Consider the following 18,898-nt stretch of genomic DNA (forward strand, 5'->3'; position numbering starts at 1 on the left):
TTTATAACGAGTGGTGATATCTTCCTTATCGGGCAGTATGGTTCGAAAGGCCTGAACCTTCTGAACGTCAAGAAGTGTTTGGCTCTGTTATCGTATGAATTTATCATCAGTTCCTATTGTTTTGGTAATGCTAAAAGTGGAGTTTGTTGAATAAGTGAAAGTTCATTAATTTGTCCTGGAGTTAATGCTGTAAAAAACATGGATGATAGAAATCCCGGCTGCGAATTAGGTGGGTACTCATTTGCTAGTATATTTAATTTCTTTATCATTTTCGTTGTTAGTGATTTCGTCTACTTCACGAGATAAGGCAATTTTATTGTGTTAATAATTAATCCTGTATCTTAATGATTTTTTTCTAGATCTTGGATGGATATCGCAAGTGCGGGTAAACCTACCCGCTGTCAATAGAAGAGCAATCAATATTCAGACAAGAAAGGCGGTGAAAAACGAATGGCAAGCTGCATGGCTTTTGCGTGCTGTTACATGCATTGATCTCACAACCCTCTCTGGTAAAAACAATTTCCAATTAAAAGTTATAGGAAAAAGTGTCACTTAACAAATATTTTGGCAATACTAGGGTCAGGTCAGTGAAAATTGCATGTTACACCGTGTTGAAGAAGTTATGATTTCAAGGATTGAAATACAAATACATCTTTGGCCATTTCTAAAACGTATTCGCAATTCATTCAAAACTGCGGAAAATAATGTTAAGGCTGGCACCGCACCGATAGTTGAATATAATCCATCTCCTACAATAATTGCCTTTATCGCGGAAACAAGAAGCAATTCTATGCACGGTTTATTCAATTAATGATAACATTTTCACCAGTATCAGTTTTAGAAACACAATAACAGCACTGGGAAGCATAATTTACTCACATAAACGTAAAAACCGCGAAATATTAATTTATTCATGGGTGTCCTATAATGTAAAGGTAAGTTTTGGGCGGTACTAACGACCATTTATTTTAGCATCATAAGAATTTCCTCTTTCATTGGCATAGATTATGTTTTCTTCATTCCTTGGTTTTTATGCTATATAGGTAGCTTACTTTCGTCTTTCTTCTACCCTCATATTTTATCGTAATTTAATCTTACCTGACATTCTATTTCTATCATGGCCTTCTACATCCTACTACCTTTCAGTATTTCTCCCATTAAATTTTTCGGCGTTTTTCAGATTTTAATAATCTACTTATTCTCTTCATTTTTTGCCAGAACCAGGTTTCAAAAGTCTCCAACAGATATAATCTATGCTGATTCTCTTCCATCTAAGACCAGGTTTCGCATTCATAAAGCCTTAAGCTCCATTTTAAGTCTTTTCTGACTCCATTCTTCTAATGTGCTCACTGCTCTGCGCTTTTCCCCTGAAAAACTGCAGTTTGAGTGCCTACTGCCAGAGAATCTCATTGATTTTGTATTCTTGTGGTTAATCTTCATCCCATACCTCGGACCCCTTTTATTCCCACGCTACATTAACGACATTGACGTTGTAGTCTCAAGTCAGATTCATTTATTTGCCAATGATGCTGTGGTTTACAGATTTATTCGTAATCTTGAGGACACAGCAGCTTTATGTAACCTAAATGCTATGCAACGCTGGTGCGACACTTGGCAATTAGATTTAAACTTAAAAAAGTGCATAGTGATGAATTTTTGGAAAAGAGTAGTTCCCTCCTGAGCGCCTAATGCATTGGGGACACTGAAATAGAATGTGTAGACTCGATTATTACTTAGGCATTACCCTCAGTCACGACCTCTCCCTGGTGAAACAAAAACGGGGAATATGTGGACAAGCTAACAAAAAATTAGGATTTATAAGACGAGTACTGGGTAAATGTGATGAAAAGGTTGGAGAGAAATGTTTTATTTCGCTGGCTTGGCCTCATTTAGAGTATGCTGCAAGTATATGGGATCTTCATGAAGTTGGATTAATTGCCGAAGGGTTGAATTGCAGATTGGGTGCCTTTTGTAAATTGGAAGGACATCTTGGGGATGGGAATTTTGCGGTGGCCTAAGTACAGGCTTCCCACAGGGTTCAAATTCTGGAAACAACAAATATTTTTCAGTGGTATCCCGATTCCTATTTGAGGTGCTTTGTGGAGAGCACTTTGAGTGAGTACGACAGCCATCGGATGGGATGTTAAACTACACACCCCCTGGTGCCTTTCGACAAGAGTATGCTAATGCTGATGCCAGGTTTCTCTCCACCCTTCCTTTCCCATCCATTCCTAATGGCGCAAATGACCTAAGCTGTTGGTAACCTCCCGCAAAAACTACGAAAAACTAATACTACTGGAAGGACATCTATTTGGGGGTGATGTTGAAGATGTATTGTTGCCCCCATCATGCTACAGTCAGAGGGGTCATGTTGGTAAAATTTGAGAGATTAAGTGTAGAATAGGTAGGTTTAAGGTGTCATTTTTACCATGAACAATAAGGGATCAGAAGAACATTCTCTGACTGTGGTAAGGGTAAAATTATTCGGGTCAAAATTAGTCACAACATTAGGTGTGTATTCACCCCCTGCCACTGCACCCTAGCGGTGGCTTGTAGGGTACTAAAAAATACTAATAACACTAACATTGTCCTTGTAAAGCACTCAGTAGTAACTGATATCCTTTGACTTTATTTTTTTTGCTTGATCATCAGCAAACCGAACTGACCTATTCATCTTTCTGCTTAAGTTTCCATATTACTGTTAATATTTGCTCAGCTTATATGTTGAAAAGTTCCAGTAATGATGTACAACTCGGTCTCTTTCCACAGGCCGTTGTTGCTCAGCCTGATTCTCTCTCTGCTACCCATCTCATTTGTATAAAAGTGTCAAGTAGTCACATATCTCTTCAGTCTAATCCCACATTCTGAGTGTTTCCATTAATGTAGACCACCTTCTCAAAATTCATCATATGCACAAAGACAGTGATTAAATTCATTGCTCCTTCCTGATAATGTTCTCTTCATTGTAATGGGGTCAGGTTTTTACTTCCCCTTTCCTAAAGGCAAAGCAATTATCACCTAATTAGTTGTTTGCACTTTATTGTGTGAATTCTTGGGACTAACTTGGTAGCATCTGAACTTATTGCCTAGTATTCTTCATGTACAGTTGCTTTATGCTTTTCATGATCAGGGTAAAAACTGACCTAAGTAAATCTTCTGGTCAAATCCCTTCTTTACAAATAATTCTTACGAGCTCAAAGAATTCCTTTTTTCCATTTTTCCCTTAACACTGTAGTATTTCTGATGGGAGAATTTGTATACCTACTGCCTTGTCCAACTTTATCTCCCTGGGTGCTCATTCTATTTTGCTATATAGTATTTCTGGATTCAGGCTGTCCTTTTCTACATCGAATTCTTTTTCTATTTCTAATTTGGCTGTTATCTTATTTCTATTGTAAATGGTTGAAGATTTTCCCTTACTATTTCCAGACAATTTAGTTTCTTAGCATTTAATTTTCCTTGAATCTGAAAATTCTCTATATCATCACCCTGATCCTTCCACCTCATTTCCTTGACTTGCTGTATACCCCTCTCATATCCCTCCTAATAACTTGAAATTTAAAATTGCATTTCATGGAGTAATAAAACATTTTCAATATCATCACTAAAGATGATACCTGTGGTTTCCCAGGAAGTACTGGTACCTGAAAAATCACTCAGCTTGGGTGAAGTTGAGGTTGCCCGGAGGCATACCTGGGCATCAAACCTGTACTCACTGGTCAGCAGTCCAATTCTCTACCAACCTCATGGGTACCATTCTCTACCATGGGCTACCATGTCCCCAATCATTGGCTACTATGACATTTTAAGGAGTCAGTGTTAATAGATTTTTGTTTAAACTTTACCTTTACCACGAGTAAATTGCCCCATCTATTGCTTTCAGGGGATGATACCTGGGTGAATGTGCAAAGGCTATGTCGGAAAGCTGCTAACCCTGTCAGCAAGGATATCCTTGATGTCATCTTGTCAGATTCTACTGGGAACAGTGACAAACTCAAAATCACAACGGCTGCTGTGTGTGTTTATCCATCACGTGTTCATGATGCATGTGTGGCACTCACAGCCCTGCGAGCAGATGACAAAGTGAAGATTGCTTCAGGTAAAAATGTTTATTTTCTCGAAGATTCAATCTAAAGTTGCTTGAATAATTTTAAAAGAAAAGGAGCAAAATTTAGTTCCTCTTTAAGGAGTTAAACTAGTTGTAAATGGTTTCTAATAACATCATTTAGTATTAGGTGACTAATCACAATTCCTAATGAAAGGAATTCCATTTTGTTGTGTTCTATAAATTTGTTAGGTGGTTCTCATTTGATTATAGAAATTATTTACTTTGCTTTATTTAAAAATGCTATTAAAATACCAAAGAAAATTTTACTCAAGGTCTTATCACAAGTAATTGGTTTGGGTGATTTCATATGCATGAAATTTAAAAAAAAAGCTAGACAGTGTTGATTAGGCATTCAAATTTCAAATAAATATATATATCTCATTGTTTATTTTGATATGTTCATGATATGCCTAATGGCTTGATAATTTTTAGAATATCGAATTTTGTCAACTGTTTACAAGTGACTTCTAATGATACGCATACACTTCTTTTTTAAGATTAATTAAATTATTTATTCAAAAATAGTGGCCACTGGTTTCCCAACTGGTCAGTGTCCTCTGAAAACCCGCCTTGAAGAGATAAGGTATGCTGTAGAGATGGGAGCAAATGAAATTGATGTTGTTTTGGACCGAAGTCTGGTTTTGGAACACAAATGGCAAGGTAAATATGAGGTTTATTTAAGATAGAATAACCTTGATGTCACATTAATTTTTTTCAAATTTGCATTTTGTGGTCTTTTTTAGTCTTTGGCCCCTGAGAAAAGTCTCTTTCCAATTCAGCTTAACTGTGCAGGGCAAACAAATGCTGTATGGTGGGGCAGAGAGGGGATTGATGGGAGAAATCATAACTGGACAGAAAAAATGGATGCAAAGCATATTGATTGGCAATAGGATGTCATGGACTGTGATAGAGGGGAGAATTTTAAGCAAGGGAGGAAGGGGTACGAATAGAAGAGGAATGTCGGATGGAATGAAGGGGGAAGAAAGTGAGCAGAATTGAAGAGGGGCTTATTGTAGTGTTGAATGTTGGGTTGCGTTTTGTTTGGAGAGACATGAAAATTGTTTGGTTGTTGTTTCCATCCAAAGCCTACCATAACTGGTAGATTACCTATGGTATTAATAATGCAATGCAACATCAAACCTCATACAACATGCCATCTCGGACTATACCTTTTTTTCACTTCGTTGCACTGCAAAGTCTCTCTCTCTCGCATGGGGGAGTAGGGAAAGGGAAGGGAGGGGGGAGCATGACATCTCAACTCTATTGATAAGCGATATGATGTCACAGGTCACGCGACAAAAAAAAAGAGCATTGACCTATCAAGATTGGCCAGGATTTTTGTGAGAATTCAAATTTTGAATTTGAGCTTCTGCCCTATACAAGCTGTAGTGTAGTAATAGTGTGCTATTTTAGGTCATTAATCTATTTTAGTTCATTATTCAAAATATTTTTTAGATTTTTGGCATTAGTGCTGCAGTTGCCTTTTCATGCCAAGCCATAATATGTTTATGAGGCATATTTTTTTCTGATATCCATTCATTTTCAAGAACTCTATCAGGAAGTCCAGCAGATGAAGGAGGCCTGTGGTGAGAGGGCTCACATGAAAACAATCCTAGCGGTGGGGGATCTTGGCTCCTTCAGCAATGTTTACAAGGCATCGCTGGTTGCCATGATGGCTGGATCAGATTTCATTAAAACATCAACAGGGAAGGAAGGAGTGAATGCAACTTTGCCCGTCGGAGTGGTCATGTGCCGTGCCATAGCTGATTATTACCATCGAATGAACTACAGGGTATGATGTACTAGATTTTTTTAAACATTCTATCTCTCAAGAATACAAAGTAACTTTCCACTGTCTTTGTATTCTTAATTTCATTAACATGAATTTCCACAAGGTTGAGCCAGAAACAATTGAATATTCTATCTCTCATTAAATGAAGAATAAAATTTATGTTTCCACTGTTCTTTATACATTGTATTCTTCATTTAATTAACATGAACTTCCACAAAGTTTAGCTGGGAACGTTGGGAGGCTATAGGCACTCAAACTTTATTAGTATGAGAGTGATGTTCAATGCATAATGCATACATTCCTTTCCATTTAATGTGGGTACACTTTTACACACACTTTTTGCATACACTTTTACGCACAGTAACTAAGTGTTGCGCAAAAAAGTTAAAATTAAAACTATATCTTATGATATAAAGAGAGAAGATTGTTGTATACTATTGTATCAAAACTTGAATAATTTAAATAGTTTGAACTTAAAGTCATGAATTGATACTCATGAAAAAAATGTAGAATTAGCAATGCACTAAATGGGAGTGAAGATGACATTGTGCGTTAGGAAAGTGACAACTGCAGTGATGATGAATTTCTGGGATTCTGCAATGAATAAATATTGATGTAGCTGCTAATTTTAAGGTTACAATTCCATTTTCTTTGCATAAAGTGTAAACATTAAAATTCTTTGATCCTTTTCTGTCATATACAAAAACAAAACAAATAAAAAATGGCAGTAAATCTGTACAAGCAGTCAGTGGCCACAGTGAAAGCTTTATTAAAATAATTTAATGCTGATCTATCCTATGCCAGGCATACTAGGTCATACCTCTTTTTCTTGAGGAAACTTCCATCCTTGGATATATGTATCTGTAAGAAGTGTCATCCAAGGCCTTCAGTTTCAATCTTAATTGTTTTTCTTAAGTTTTAATCTTAAATTTTTCTGGTTGTATGCCAGTGTTATATGAATCGTGTTGCATAATTTAATTAAACGTGTTGCTCCTTAAAAGTCACTAATTCTTTTCATTCTGGTGAGATTATTCTTAGGCAAATGGAACAGGAAAAGGTTTGAGTTGGTGACAAAAGAATAATTGGATTTTGAATATCAGGTGGTATTTTAGCTATTGTTGAGGAACATGAGTGTCGCCGAAATTCAGATTCGAATAAGACTAAAGCAAAGTTCTTGTTAAAAATGGGGCAGTGAATTTGTAAACTGCAATTTTTTGGAGCAGTAGAAATTAAATTGGGTAATTAAATGTAACCCATATGCTACTACAATATACAGTATTATTTTTTATTTTTATCGATTACCACTGTACTAGATGTACTGCTTGTTGTTATACTGCTGATGCATTCTATAAGCCTTATGATAGAAGTAGTGTACTGGTTACTTTCTCCATTTATTTTGGATGATATTTTCATGTTATGTAAGAATGGTGGAAATGTGTAGATGCTTCATTTAGAGCAAACACAGTGATTAAATTGTTATAATGTCATGAGTTTTTAGAAAATGCCCAAAATTATATTTATTTCATGGAAAGACTATTAAGTTAGCTGATATTCATCAAAATTTTAAGAGGTCAAGGGCCAATTTCAGCTTTGCTCAGCAGGGTTTTGATTTTGATGTCAAATGACCAAGCTATGTAGCTGTTAGTGTTATTGTGTCATTTCATATGCTCATCCCCAAGCTTTACCATTGTTTGGTTTGTGTTGAAAAATGTATGTCAAATTATAGTAAATTTTCCCTTCCTCTTAGGTTGGCTTCAAGCCTGCTGGAGGAATACGTACTGCCAAGGATGCATTGAACTGGCTTTTCTTAATTAAGGAAGAGCTTGGTACAGAGTGGCTAAATTCACACCTTTTCAGAATTGGAGCATCTGCTCTCTTGACTGATATTGAGCGACAGCTCTTTCATTATGCAAGTAAGGGAAGGTATGCTGCGGCACATGAGTTTGTATCTTCCTGAGTCAACTAATTTTGTATGAATGATGCATTTACATTCGAATTGCCAGTGTGGGAAATGTATTGGTGTTTTAAGTGAGTTGAATTCATACCACTGGGGTTTTTCATATCCATATTTTATAACTGCCTTTAACTCTAAAAATTTAGCTTTAAAAATAATTCAGGCTCACTGCGGAAGATTTTTATCCAATGGTTAGAGACTCAGGGAATTCCAGACACGTATAAAGTTCAGCGTATTTTTATGGGTACTTGCATACAAATGATTTATTAGAGGCTCAAAAATTTGTTTCTACTTGTAAATATGAATCACAATTTTGTGTAACAAATAATTAAATATATGTTGTTGATTAATTTCATAAATATTTGTTATTATTACAAATGCTATTAAACTTGTTTGCTATATTTTGTTTTGTTGAAGTCAGACCTCATTTGCTGATGACATATTCATTAGATCCATTTGCTTATTCTCATTGTGTGTCTGTTTGCTCACAGCATAAATAATTTTATTTATACTGTGAAAGAAATTATGTAAAAAAACAAAGATAACCATTCTCGGGATTACTTCACTGCCCCATGCTTTCTGTCAGCAAGCTAATCTTAATGATTTAAAGCATTCCCTGAGATGATTACATTTTAAATTGCCAGCTTTTTCACCTATTGTAAATACCAAGCATTCTTTTATTCTCCCCCAAACATATCAAAACCATTTACTGATGTTTAAGGTAAAGTTGACAATTCTTAAATAAAGTAGAATGCACCTTTTAAAGTGTAATACCTGTGAAGTGTTTGATATAGGGCAGGCTGGAAAAGTTTTAATATTAGGGTAGAAGAAAATTTATGAGAAACTGGTTTGGATGTACATACCATCTCACTTTGTCGCAAGGCATCTGACAGAGTCGTCACATTCAGCAAAGTTTGTTCCTGAAATCTAGTATGATGAATATGAAAACTGTATGTCCTGGAACTAGTGGAATTCATGCTGCAGCATAAGATTGTATGTTTTGAATGGCTTGATAATTAATTCTCCTACTCGGCTCCAAGCTTCAATATCTCCACATTTGGGCAATAACGATTCATGCTCAGACATTAACTATTCCATCACAAACTAACACTGTCCACCCTGCTTATTTAGTTTATATATACCCCAATCCAAACTAAAAACTTGTGTTGTAGATGAGGATGATAATGTGAAAGCATTGCAACAAGTTTTAAGGACTGAGCAAAAGAGGAAAATTACTATTTCTCTATTTCACAATACTTTTACAATATTCATAATGAGGTAGTTTTCTTGGGTGTTCCACTAGGTCAGGTGGAAGGCCCGAGAAAACTTCATAAAGTTGATATGCCGGGAAAGCACCTGATCACACTTATTCAAAATTAGGTTATTATTTTCTGAATTTTCAAGTTTTTCACGCAATTTAGGGGGAGCTTCTGTAACTGAGTTCAACTGTGTTTTTTTGGTAGGGAGTTTTTTGAATGAAAGAAGAATACTATGTGTTTTTCACAAAAGTTTTTTATTTGGTAATACCAGTTTCAACGCATGTGGGTCATCCTCAGCTACCCTCTGGTTAAGGGTGTTTTGGGTGCTATAGTATGTGTATTAATGCTATAGATACTCCCCTGAGTCAACTTATCAAGATAGTGACCCCAATGCATAATTTGAGGCTGTAAAATAGCACCAAGACTAACTCACATCCGAGGCCTGAGTTATCCTGAATTACACCCTATTTAAAAAATTCTATCTCTTTTGCTCCATTCCTATGTTTTACTGCTTAGTCAAAGCTGTGTAAGTTCTAATGTTGATTATTTTTAATCAGTTTAATGACGTGATACATTTAATGCAATATAAGGTGATGTGTTTCAACATATGCAGGTTGCATGTGTTAAAACAAACCACCTGCGAGGAGGTTCCTGCTGTGAAAAATTTCTCCACCTGCATCTTATGTGGAGATTCATGTTTTATATTCTTCGGAGAGGCTGGCACATAATGATCCTTCTGGTGAAGGTTTTAGTATTACAGCCACAAATCAGGAAATTATTTTATTGCTGTGAGCCAGCATATAGCTCTATTGAAATTCTATGCTGTTGATTATATTATCTTGATGACTTACTGCATCATTATGTTATTTTCTGTGCATTGATATGACATTATAAGTAATGCAGTAGGTAAATTATAGCTATAGGCATTTGAAAACCTGGTGGTACTTGCCTGTATGAGACATGATATCAGTATACATGGAAGAGGATATCTGAGCGAGCAGAGGGGGGCGAAGAGCACATGATAGGAAGAGCTGTCAGATTATTTGTATCAACCCTGAGGAAGGCATCAAGGCTAACTACGATATCCCCTGTGCACAATATTTTTTTCCTAACTAACTTATTGTGCCTTCTTGTAAATGCATCTGTTGTTCTATTTCTTTTCACTGCTGCAGTTTTATTGTTCCCTCTGTATAAATAATTGGCATTGGGTGGCCAAATAAGAGTAAAAATCATTTTGCAAGATTAACTCAAATCATAGCATTCAAAAATAGTAGATAATATGCATTTTTGTTTGCAATTTTTAAAACTTGCTTTAAGTACCTGATTACCCATTAGTATTGCCCTTTGGTTATTATTTTTTCTATTACATTTTACTAAGCCCTCCTGTACGTGCCATTATTATATTTAAATGACCAATTAAGATTTTTAGTGGTAGTTAGCAAAAGAAATTTGCCCATAGAATGTGTTACTTGTCCCTAGCAATCAGTCACACACCAATTATGCTGCATGAAGCACTTAATTACTCCACCCACATTGGTACTCATACGTAATCATGAACAACCGTTTAAACAATGCAGTAATAAACCTTGTGTATAATTACTGACTGGTGAAGAAACAATGAAATGGTGCTCACCCATCAATTCCCCCCAAAATCATGTAATAATTTAACAGCAGCCCTGTATTCAACTTTCATAGTGTCTTTTTAATATGAATGTTAGAATCCTTATGTTATCTATGCTCATTGTCATGATGTTACTTTTCACCTTGACCATGGACTGCATTCATTGTACTTGAAAGGTTTGTTTAAATTTTACTCCACCCGACTTGTTACTGGCCTGTTCTGCTTATGCAGGGAATAATACACATGCAGTTTGTGTCATTACATAAAAAACTGGGGGAGACATTTTTCTTATTTCTTCCTTTTCGTTAATCCAGACTTGCTCAGGAGTTACAAAAACCTAAAGAGCACTCCACCACTCCTGTTTATTGTTGGTCCACCATGATGAATTCTGGCCTGATGTAATCCAGTCAGAGTTGGGTGGAATGCCTACTAGCAACAACTTACGCTTAGCCTTGATTGGTTAATTTAAAAATTTTATAATGAAACTTATTTACTGCAGATTCAGTGAGAAATATCACTGTCAAAATGTGTGAAAGAGAATTGGTTTCTCCTCTCGTGGAAGACCGATTAGGTGTGCTATTATTTTTATTTATGGAAGACAAAATTTACTTCTATGGGAGTGTGCTGATATAATTTGAAAAAATAAAATTTTGTTAAGTTTTGCTGAATTTGATTTTAAATGACTGGTTTTGTCAAACAGTGACATCATCAGGTGTCCTGATGACTTTGACTATTCGTTGGGATCAGCCACTGTAAATAAAATTCAGTAGAACTGATGCAATTTTAATTTTTCATATGTTATAATGAAGTATCATAAAGTTGGTAGATTTCATATGATGTAGCCTCTGTAGTTCCAATTGCGAGACAGGTACAATTGTGTACTCTCATAGCATTTGAAGTAGGATGAGTATGTGGTGATAAGAAATGAGGGAATCATGAAGGTTTTATGCTATACATTTAGATTGTTCCACAGTTGAATGTCACATTTATTGGCACAATCTGATTATGAATTGATAAAAAAGAAGAAAATTCTATACCAGCTCGATTAATTATTAAAATGAGTATTAAATGGATCCTTCATAGGGGTTTCTGCACACGCTGTGTTACCAGAAGAGGAGTTTGTGGAGAAATAAAGGTTGATAGATTACTCATTTGAATAATATCTTGTATATTTTTTAATCCAATGTATATTTTTTATGAGAGGTCAAACTTTTATAGTTGTGAAGATAGACTGAATGAAATTGTCCTCAGAAATGTAAGGTGCTATAAATGCACCTTAACTGGTGAATATTGTGCTTACTTAGAGGAAAACCATGTACATAATTTTTTAGCCAGTTGTTTTGCTTTTATCACTCCATGAAGACATCCATACCGGAATTGGTGTGTTGGGGTGATTCAAACTGGCATTTCTTGTGACGGCGCATGGAAATAGAATTGTCATCCATCATTGACATTCCCTTAACTTTACGACATTTACCGATGTAGGCATACATATCATCCGAACCGTAAAGAGGCAAAAATATTGAAACACATTTTGTGTGTGTTTAAGAGCCTGAAGCCTTAAAATCAAAATAACCTATTAAGTATACAAGGACAAATTACATCTGGTCAAATAAAAGATCATCATATTTTTAATTCTTTATTTTCAAATTGCTTCAAGTTAATATGGGGAAAATTGGTGAACATGATATGTGTGAGAGACTGAATAATAGGTACTTGGGTGTTAAAATAATTTTCACTGGCTGAACTCCTTAGTCCTGGCATAACCATCAAACTGATAATAATAAATCTGTCATGCTTTTAATAATCCATGCCTAAATAAATGTGTTTTTATTATTTGACTTGGGACAAGCTTTTACATAGTATTTGCTGATATTTCAGTGTTTTTTTACCAAATGAAGTTGCCAATTATGTATAAATTTAATTGTGTTTTAATGTTTTCACTGTATTCCTTTCATACCTTGATGATAACTAGGTATTAAATCTCACTTGACCATTTTATTTGTACAAATATTCTCAATTCCATTTTTGTAATGATTAGTTTATGCTGTTTACTATGGGTCAGTTTGATCCTGCAATTTCTTCATTGGTTTTAAAAACTTGTCCATTTATTGAATATCCAAGTTAAATTATTTACAACCTTAGTGATGGTTTCTCTATGGCATAACTTCATCTTTCAAGTTATGATTAACTTGCAGGTGATATGCAGCCATGGAGATGAATGCAAAAACTGTTTTTGTATATTTGCATATTTATCTTTAAAAATTGGTATGTTTCACTCTTGGGACACAAGTTATTGGTTGAAATATACCTGTAAACTTAGTAAAATGGTTCAAATGTCATCAGTGTCCAGGACATCTTGAAAAAACATTCTTTTTCTGATCTTATTGAGAATTAACGTTATTTGTGAAATATATGGTAATCAAAGAGTGTCATATTAAAAATTATCTGATGTATAAAATTTTACCCATAGAGCTTTACTGAATTTCAGGCAAAAATATGATAAAAAGTATCTGAGTATATATTTGAGAACTCCCTTTCAGAAAGAAAATTCGTTTGGAATTAGAATGTGTATGCATCAAGAACCATCATGAATTTCGAGTCCTTTGAGAACTTTTGGATTGCAATTAAAGTTATTTTCTTCTTGTCATTATTCAAGGATTTGAAAATTTGTGACTGAAATTGAAGTAGGTACGTGAAAAGTAAGTGTTTGAATTCTGGCAAATGATTTTGATTTAAATTCAAAACACAACTTGGTATCAAGCAATTGTCATCATAAGAAATTAAAAGATAACAATATAAATGACTATCGTTGTAGCCGCTTTAATCATTTTGGTGAAACATATTTCAGTGGTCCTCTGTAAGGCCTTTGGCATTTTAAAATGTCGTATGAATGTTAACATGGTATAACAAAAATACATTTGTAAAACATAACAATATATACAGTTGTTCCAATTGATATACAAGAACATTCCAAGGGAAATAGTACAAAAAGACTTTGTACATTGTATTTCAGCTGGAGGAAGGCATTATTTTATTGTTCATAGAACTTCGTGCTTGCCAAAATTACCGCCATCTGCACTGAATCCATTTTTGGGATCTGCAGAATAATGGACTACCTGGAGTTTCCCATGCTTGTCATAGAATCCAAAATGTCCTTTGACATTTCCATCGTCATCTCTCTGCTCATATCGGAAGTGCCTGTCAGGACTGAAAAGGTATTATATGGTTATAATTTTTTTAATTTCAGTATGCCCTTAATGAGAAATGTTACATATTAGTGTAGAAACCATGATCAGGACAATTTTTTTGATTTGCATGGGAAAAGAGATGATGAAATATGGGTCAAATTCCGTGAGATACTGAGCCAGTCAAATCGTTTTCGTATATTCTGATAAGTTTTGATTTGAGGTTTACAAGATGTTCAATACAGAATTTTCTAGCCATTTCAATGAGGGGTGTTAATATTAAATTACTAATGAGCCATATATATGACATGCAAAGAAATATATCTTTTTTATTTATTTGGATTTTTTAATAATGTGCTTAAATGCTAATTGTATATCAACACACTGCCAATGTTGCCTCTTGTTTTATTATTAAAATTCTTTGTTTATCCCATGGATATTAAATATTTTCCATTCCTAGCTATCTGCTGACTTTATCGGTGTAATCTGATGTGCTCAAGAAATGTGTAAATTTGACTAAAAAGATGGAAAGCTTGGTTGAGATGATGGTAAAGTAGGCAATATGGAGAGGACCTAATTAACATAGATGAATATTTTAAAGTACCTAACTGTATCTCTTGGAATTGTGATGAATTTTTTGAAGATATTTTAATGCATTCATAGGATAATCCCTGGTAGAATAGAACTGATGGGACATTTCCTGGAAAATAGTGATGTGATACTAATCAATCTATAATATTAGCTCAAATAAAATACAGGGAAGCAGTCTGTGGAAGTAATGTGCTTGATGACTCACATCTTCCCTCTAACAAGTCTTATTTGAAAGAAAAAGGAAATTTAAAATGGCCCATGCATATATTTATGGTGAAGATCTATTTCTAGAATGGACAAATAACTTTATTAGCTCTTGCCTCTTATATCACTTGATCCCTTTGCTATTTTAAATTAATACAACCTTAAGCTAATGTCTTCTAACAAACTTTCAGGGCAGTTTGCATGGCTAGATAATGATACACCTTCACAAAACTTAAACATTCTGAGTATTGTGATAAAAAACACAACCTGTGTAGCCAGTTAGTACACCTTGTATATATGGGCTCTCTTTTTAGGGATACATTTTTTTATTTTTACACATCCACTAATGAGGGAATCTCTAGAGGAAGTGCCTACACAGCCTGTGAAGCTGTCGTCGCATGCTGTGTTGTAGGCATTTCCTCTTGGGATGCCCTCTTTTGTGGATAAATGGGAAGTTTTGGTCCACACAACGATATATATTATAGGCTTTTCTGTTATTTGCCTCAAATAAGTGACCACATGAAATCTTATTGTTGGGAAATAAAAGGAATTGCAAAAGTGTGTCAAAAAGCATGTTAATCTTTAAATTTATTCAGAACAAATTCTAAGTCCTGTAATAATCTTTAATGTTGGTCATAATACTCTTTGGATGTTAGTTATTATTTTGTTGGTTTGTGCTAGCTGAACATATGTAGTGGCTTTTCTGCTCCTTGGGTTTCTAAAAACTACTTCTGATTTTAATGCCTTTTGCAAGACTGAAATAGAGTTTTTTTTATTGCATTTACTAGTCAGAATCCATAACCTTTGGGTTATCAGATGAGTTTATTTTTCAACGGATTTATGATTTGGCTCTATTTGTACTTTAAAAAAATTATAGATTCACTTTACATTGTCACCATCGGGTATCAAAGGGATATTGTCATTGAGAGACATGGCCATTAATAAACTGTTGGTGGCTCATACTATGTTCGCTGAATGAACAAAGTTATTTATGTTGAATTTCAGTTAAGTTAATAGACGCAATGATGTCCATATTTAGTTTTTGCACTCACCCTTTTCCTGTGTCGTAGCCAAAACGGTAAGACTTGGGACCCTTTTCCCCATGTATATGAAATGCTACCCTATCTCCGCTGCCGCTGCTAATGGGGTGAGCAGTTTCATGTCCCACAAAGCCATGATGTGATCCTGCTGCTTCTGCAGCAAAGAGTGGAGTAAATCCGCTACCCGATGCCTCCTTGAAAGATAGAATTTCATATAATTTTTCATAATCTCAAGTATTATCATAATAATCACGTTTTCAAGTGTTTGGCGCCTAGAATAGTAAATTTTGAAAAACATTATTATTCAGTGATGAGTAAGCTAATATTTATAAATTATTCTTGTTCTTTCTTTGTCCTTTCCTCAGCTCTTGGTCTGAGAAGAAATTAGATTTTGATTTATTATTTGTATCTGAGTTTATTCATTCACTAAGGTATTCCTTATTTTTAATTGATGGCCCTAATTTTCTAGCTCGATTTGTGTGTGTAATTATTCTAACATTCTTTTAGTCCTTTTGCTGTTCACTGCTGACCATCAGTTCTATTGAATCCATAATATCTTTTTCCACTCGTATTTTTATTCTGTCTTGTTTGATATTTTCTCATCTCAGTTAATGTGGAAATACTTCCCTATTCCTCTCCCAAAATTGATAATATTTTCAGTCATATATATTTAAAAACAAATCATTTGAGTGAATTTTCTTATTTAGTAATTCAGCTATTTTTCTAATTTTTTGGAATCAGTTAGCTTTCATGATCTCATTACCTAATGGTATCTCAGACATGATTCACACAGCTAACTTGATGAGGAATTCAATATTGAATAAAAAATTGTCTTTCGGAAGTATTTGAGAAAGCTAGTCATCTAATTGTTAGAATGGATTATAATATAGAATTAAAGATATTGCCTAACTATCCCCTTTTTTTGCTTATTTTTTATAAGTTTTTGCTGAGGAATACAGCCGTTATAATTTGAATGTTTGGGTGGAAAATGTATAAAATAAGATGCAGCAATGATGTTTCTTAGAAGTTCTTAGAATACTGTATGTATGTGAACTTAAAGAGATGATATGTATTGCGTCTTTTCAAATTTCTCAACCGTGCCGTGTTGTGTTATAGTGACAATGTTTCTCTAGAATTATAGTTAACATTTTCAGGGTGTGTGAACTACGTTCAAAGAAATTGTGCATAAATTTGTTGACGTCAGTTGCATTTAGGGGAATATTGCTACTATAAAATAGTATGATGTGGCAGTTTTTTAGACAAAAATTTACCTGAATCTCCGCAGTGAAATCCTTATGTTCTTGTTTTGTGTTAAACGGAATATGTTTCAGTTTTCTTACTTTTGCTTCCAAGTTTTTGGGTGAATTCTCTGTCGGTCAAGGATCAAATTCTGGAGCTTAATTAGTGCGTAGGGTGATATCTAAAAGAATTGAGTAATATTTATCTTCAATATATAATTAGCTGTAAAAGAAGTGGGTGCACTTAAAAAAACATGCTGTGTTTACTGTTGGGTAGATATTTTCATGTATAATGTTGCATTGAAAAATATGTTTTTACATTACCCAAGGGGATAAATTTTGTATCGGCAAATAGTGTGTATGAATGGACCGTAGATCTCCCAAGTACAGTTCAGTACGATGTAAACGTTTATGATACGAGTTATCTATTCAATTGCCGCGTGATTAACTTGTACACTTCGGCAAGAGGGCACACTTGGCAGTAGTACCTGCTGGTGGTTGTGGGCATATGGTTTTGGTCCCTCCACGAACTTGGGAGAATCCTCAGCTGCCGCGAAGAGTTCGGGGGCCTTGGACGCCGGGGGTGTGGCTGGCTTAGGATACCGCGCCTCCACGGGCAGGGGCTCGTATGGCGAGACCCCTCCCGGATACTTCTTGTTCTTGGGTTGCTTGCGGTGATGCGTCCTCAGGACGTCGTCCACGCGAGCCTCGGGCTCAACCTGCACCTCGTCGTCCCTCAGCTCCTTGTTGGTCGTGGACGAGAGGACCACGAGCTGCTTCCGATGCTTCTCGAGGCTCTTAGGCTTGATCTTCTTCCCGTCGGCCGGCCCGGGGATCCATTTCTTGGGGTAGGCGGGCCCTCCCTTCACCTGTTTAGTCTTCGCTGCTTGCTGCTGCAGCAGTGAAGGAAGCAGTTGCCTGGGCGCCGAAGCCTGGTTAAGGAAATAGATTAAGGTGTGGATTACGTATTTGTATCTGTCATTTCGGCTCTTCTTATTTAATATTTTAACGGAGCATAATTATAGTGGGCTTGGAGATACAATACTTCAACTCGCCACATTCCTCCAAATAAAAGGAATTATCAGGAAAATTGGACATGAGCGGAATGTATGGTCGAGAATGTAGCGATTGCCAGGCTATTCACGTTGGGCAGATAGTTCGTGGACTTTGGGAAAGAATGAAGGAACATGCAGTAAACTTTATTCCCGAAAAGGGAATGACATTTAGGTATTTGCCAAATACCACCTTGAAGCAAAGCGCGGGAGTAATTTTTGTCCGAAGATGTTACCCCAAGATAGTACAGTAAGGGCCTCAAGGTCGGCTGTATGGAAAAAATGAATTTTTTAAAAAATCTTGCAGAGTTAAACAGGATTAAAAACTTAGTAAAGACGTTCAATATTCCTCCCCATTGCAACATTCGGATACAAATACGCTCCCTTCATCCTGGGCTTCCCTCTCTTTTACCTTCCATAAAGTTCCAAGCGAGGATTTCCAACTCACCCGTATCCCTAACGCTTCCCCTAGTGATTTTCTCTTTTCTCCTCCAAGTGTCATTATTTAAACCTGGCCACGTCTTGTAACCCCACCTGATTATGTAGAGATTCTACGAAACCTATATCGTGTTGTCCTAAATAACTTTCCAGCAGGAAAACAAAGTCACGCGTTTTAATTAAAATTTGAAAAGAGTTCCACAAAGTTAAACCGAATTCAGTGAGCCTTATTAAAATTATAAGTAGGTAAAAATTTTTATAAAAGACCAGTGAAAACTTGCATACGGAGCTTAGCTTTGTACAGCTCCTTAACTATGTCTTTTAGGCAAGGGTGTTAGCTTAAATTAGAAGATTTCAAGAGATGGATATGGAAAAAAACAAAAGGGATAGAAAGAGAAACGACGTGGTAGCAA

The 18,898-nt window shown here is 35.4% G+C and overlaps 2 protein-coding genes across 2 annotated transcripts in view; one reads left to right on the forward strand and one right to left on the reverse strand.

Annotated features, from left to right (window-relative positions):
• The first annotated feature begins 36 nt into the window (after positions 1–36).
• Dera (deoxyribose-phosphate aldolase) lies at positions 37–8,255 on the forward strand. Its single transcript, XM_071599233.1, has 6 exons — positions 37–229; positions 360–509; positions 3,884–4,099; positions 4,634–4,768; positions 5,656–5,900; positions 7,648–8,255. Exons 1-6 carry the CDS (start codon positions 199–201, stop codon positions 7,855–7,857), a joined length of 987 nt encoding a protein of 328 aa, XP_071455334.1. The 5' UTR covers positions 37–198; the 3' UTR covers positions 7,858–8,255.
• Positions 8,256–13,466: 5,211 nt separating this feature from the next.
• Positions 13,467–18,898, reverse strand: part of LOC139701091 (proteoglycan 4-like) — a 44,891-nt gene continuing 39,459 nt past the window's right edge. The window contains exons 3-5 of the mRNA XM_071599666.1: positions 17,484–17,927; positions 15,770–15,951; positions 13,467–13,944 (exon numbers count right to left, since the gene is read on the reverse strand). Of these exons, the coding sequence (XP_071455767.1) occupies positions 13,776–13,944; positions 15,770–15,951; positions 17,484–17,927 (795 nt within the window). The 3' untranslated portion in view covers positions 13,467–13,775. The remainder of the gene's footprint in view (positions 13,945–15,769; positions 15,952–17,483; positions 17,928–18,898) is intronic.

Source organism: Hetaerina americana, unplaced genomic scaffold (assembly GCF_022747635.1).
Source record: "Hetaerina americana unplaced genomic scaffold, ioHetAmer1.1.p SCAF_11, whole genome shotgun sequence".
Classification (NCBI taxonomy): Eukaryota; Metazoa; Arthropoda; class Insecta; order Odonata; family Calopterygidae; genus Hetaerina; species Hetaerina americana.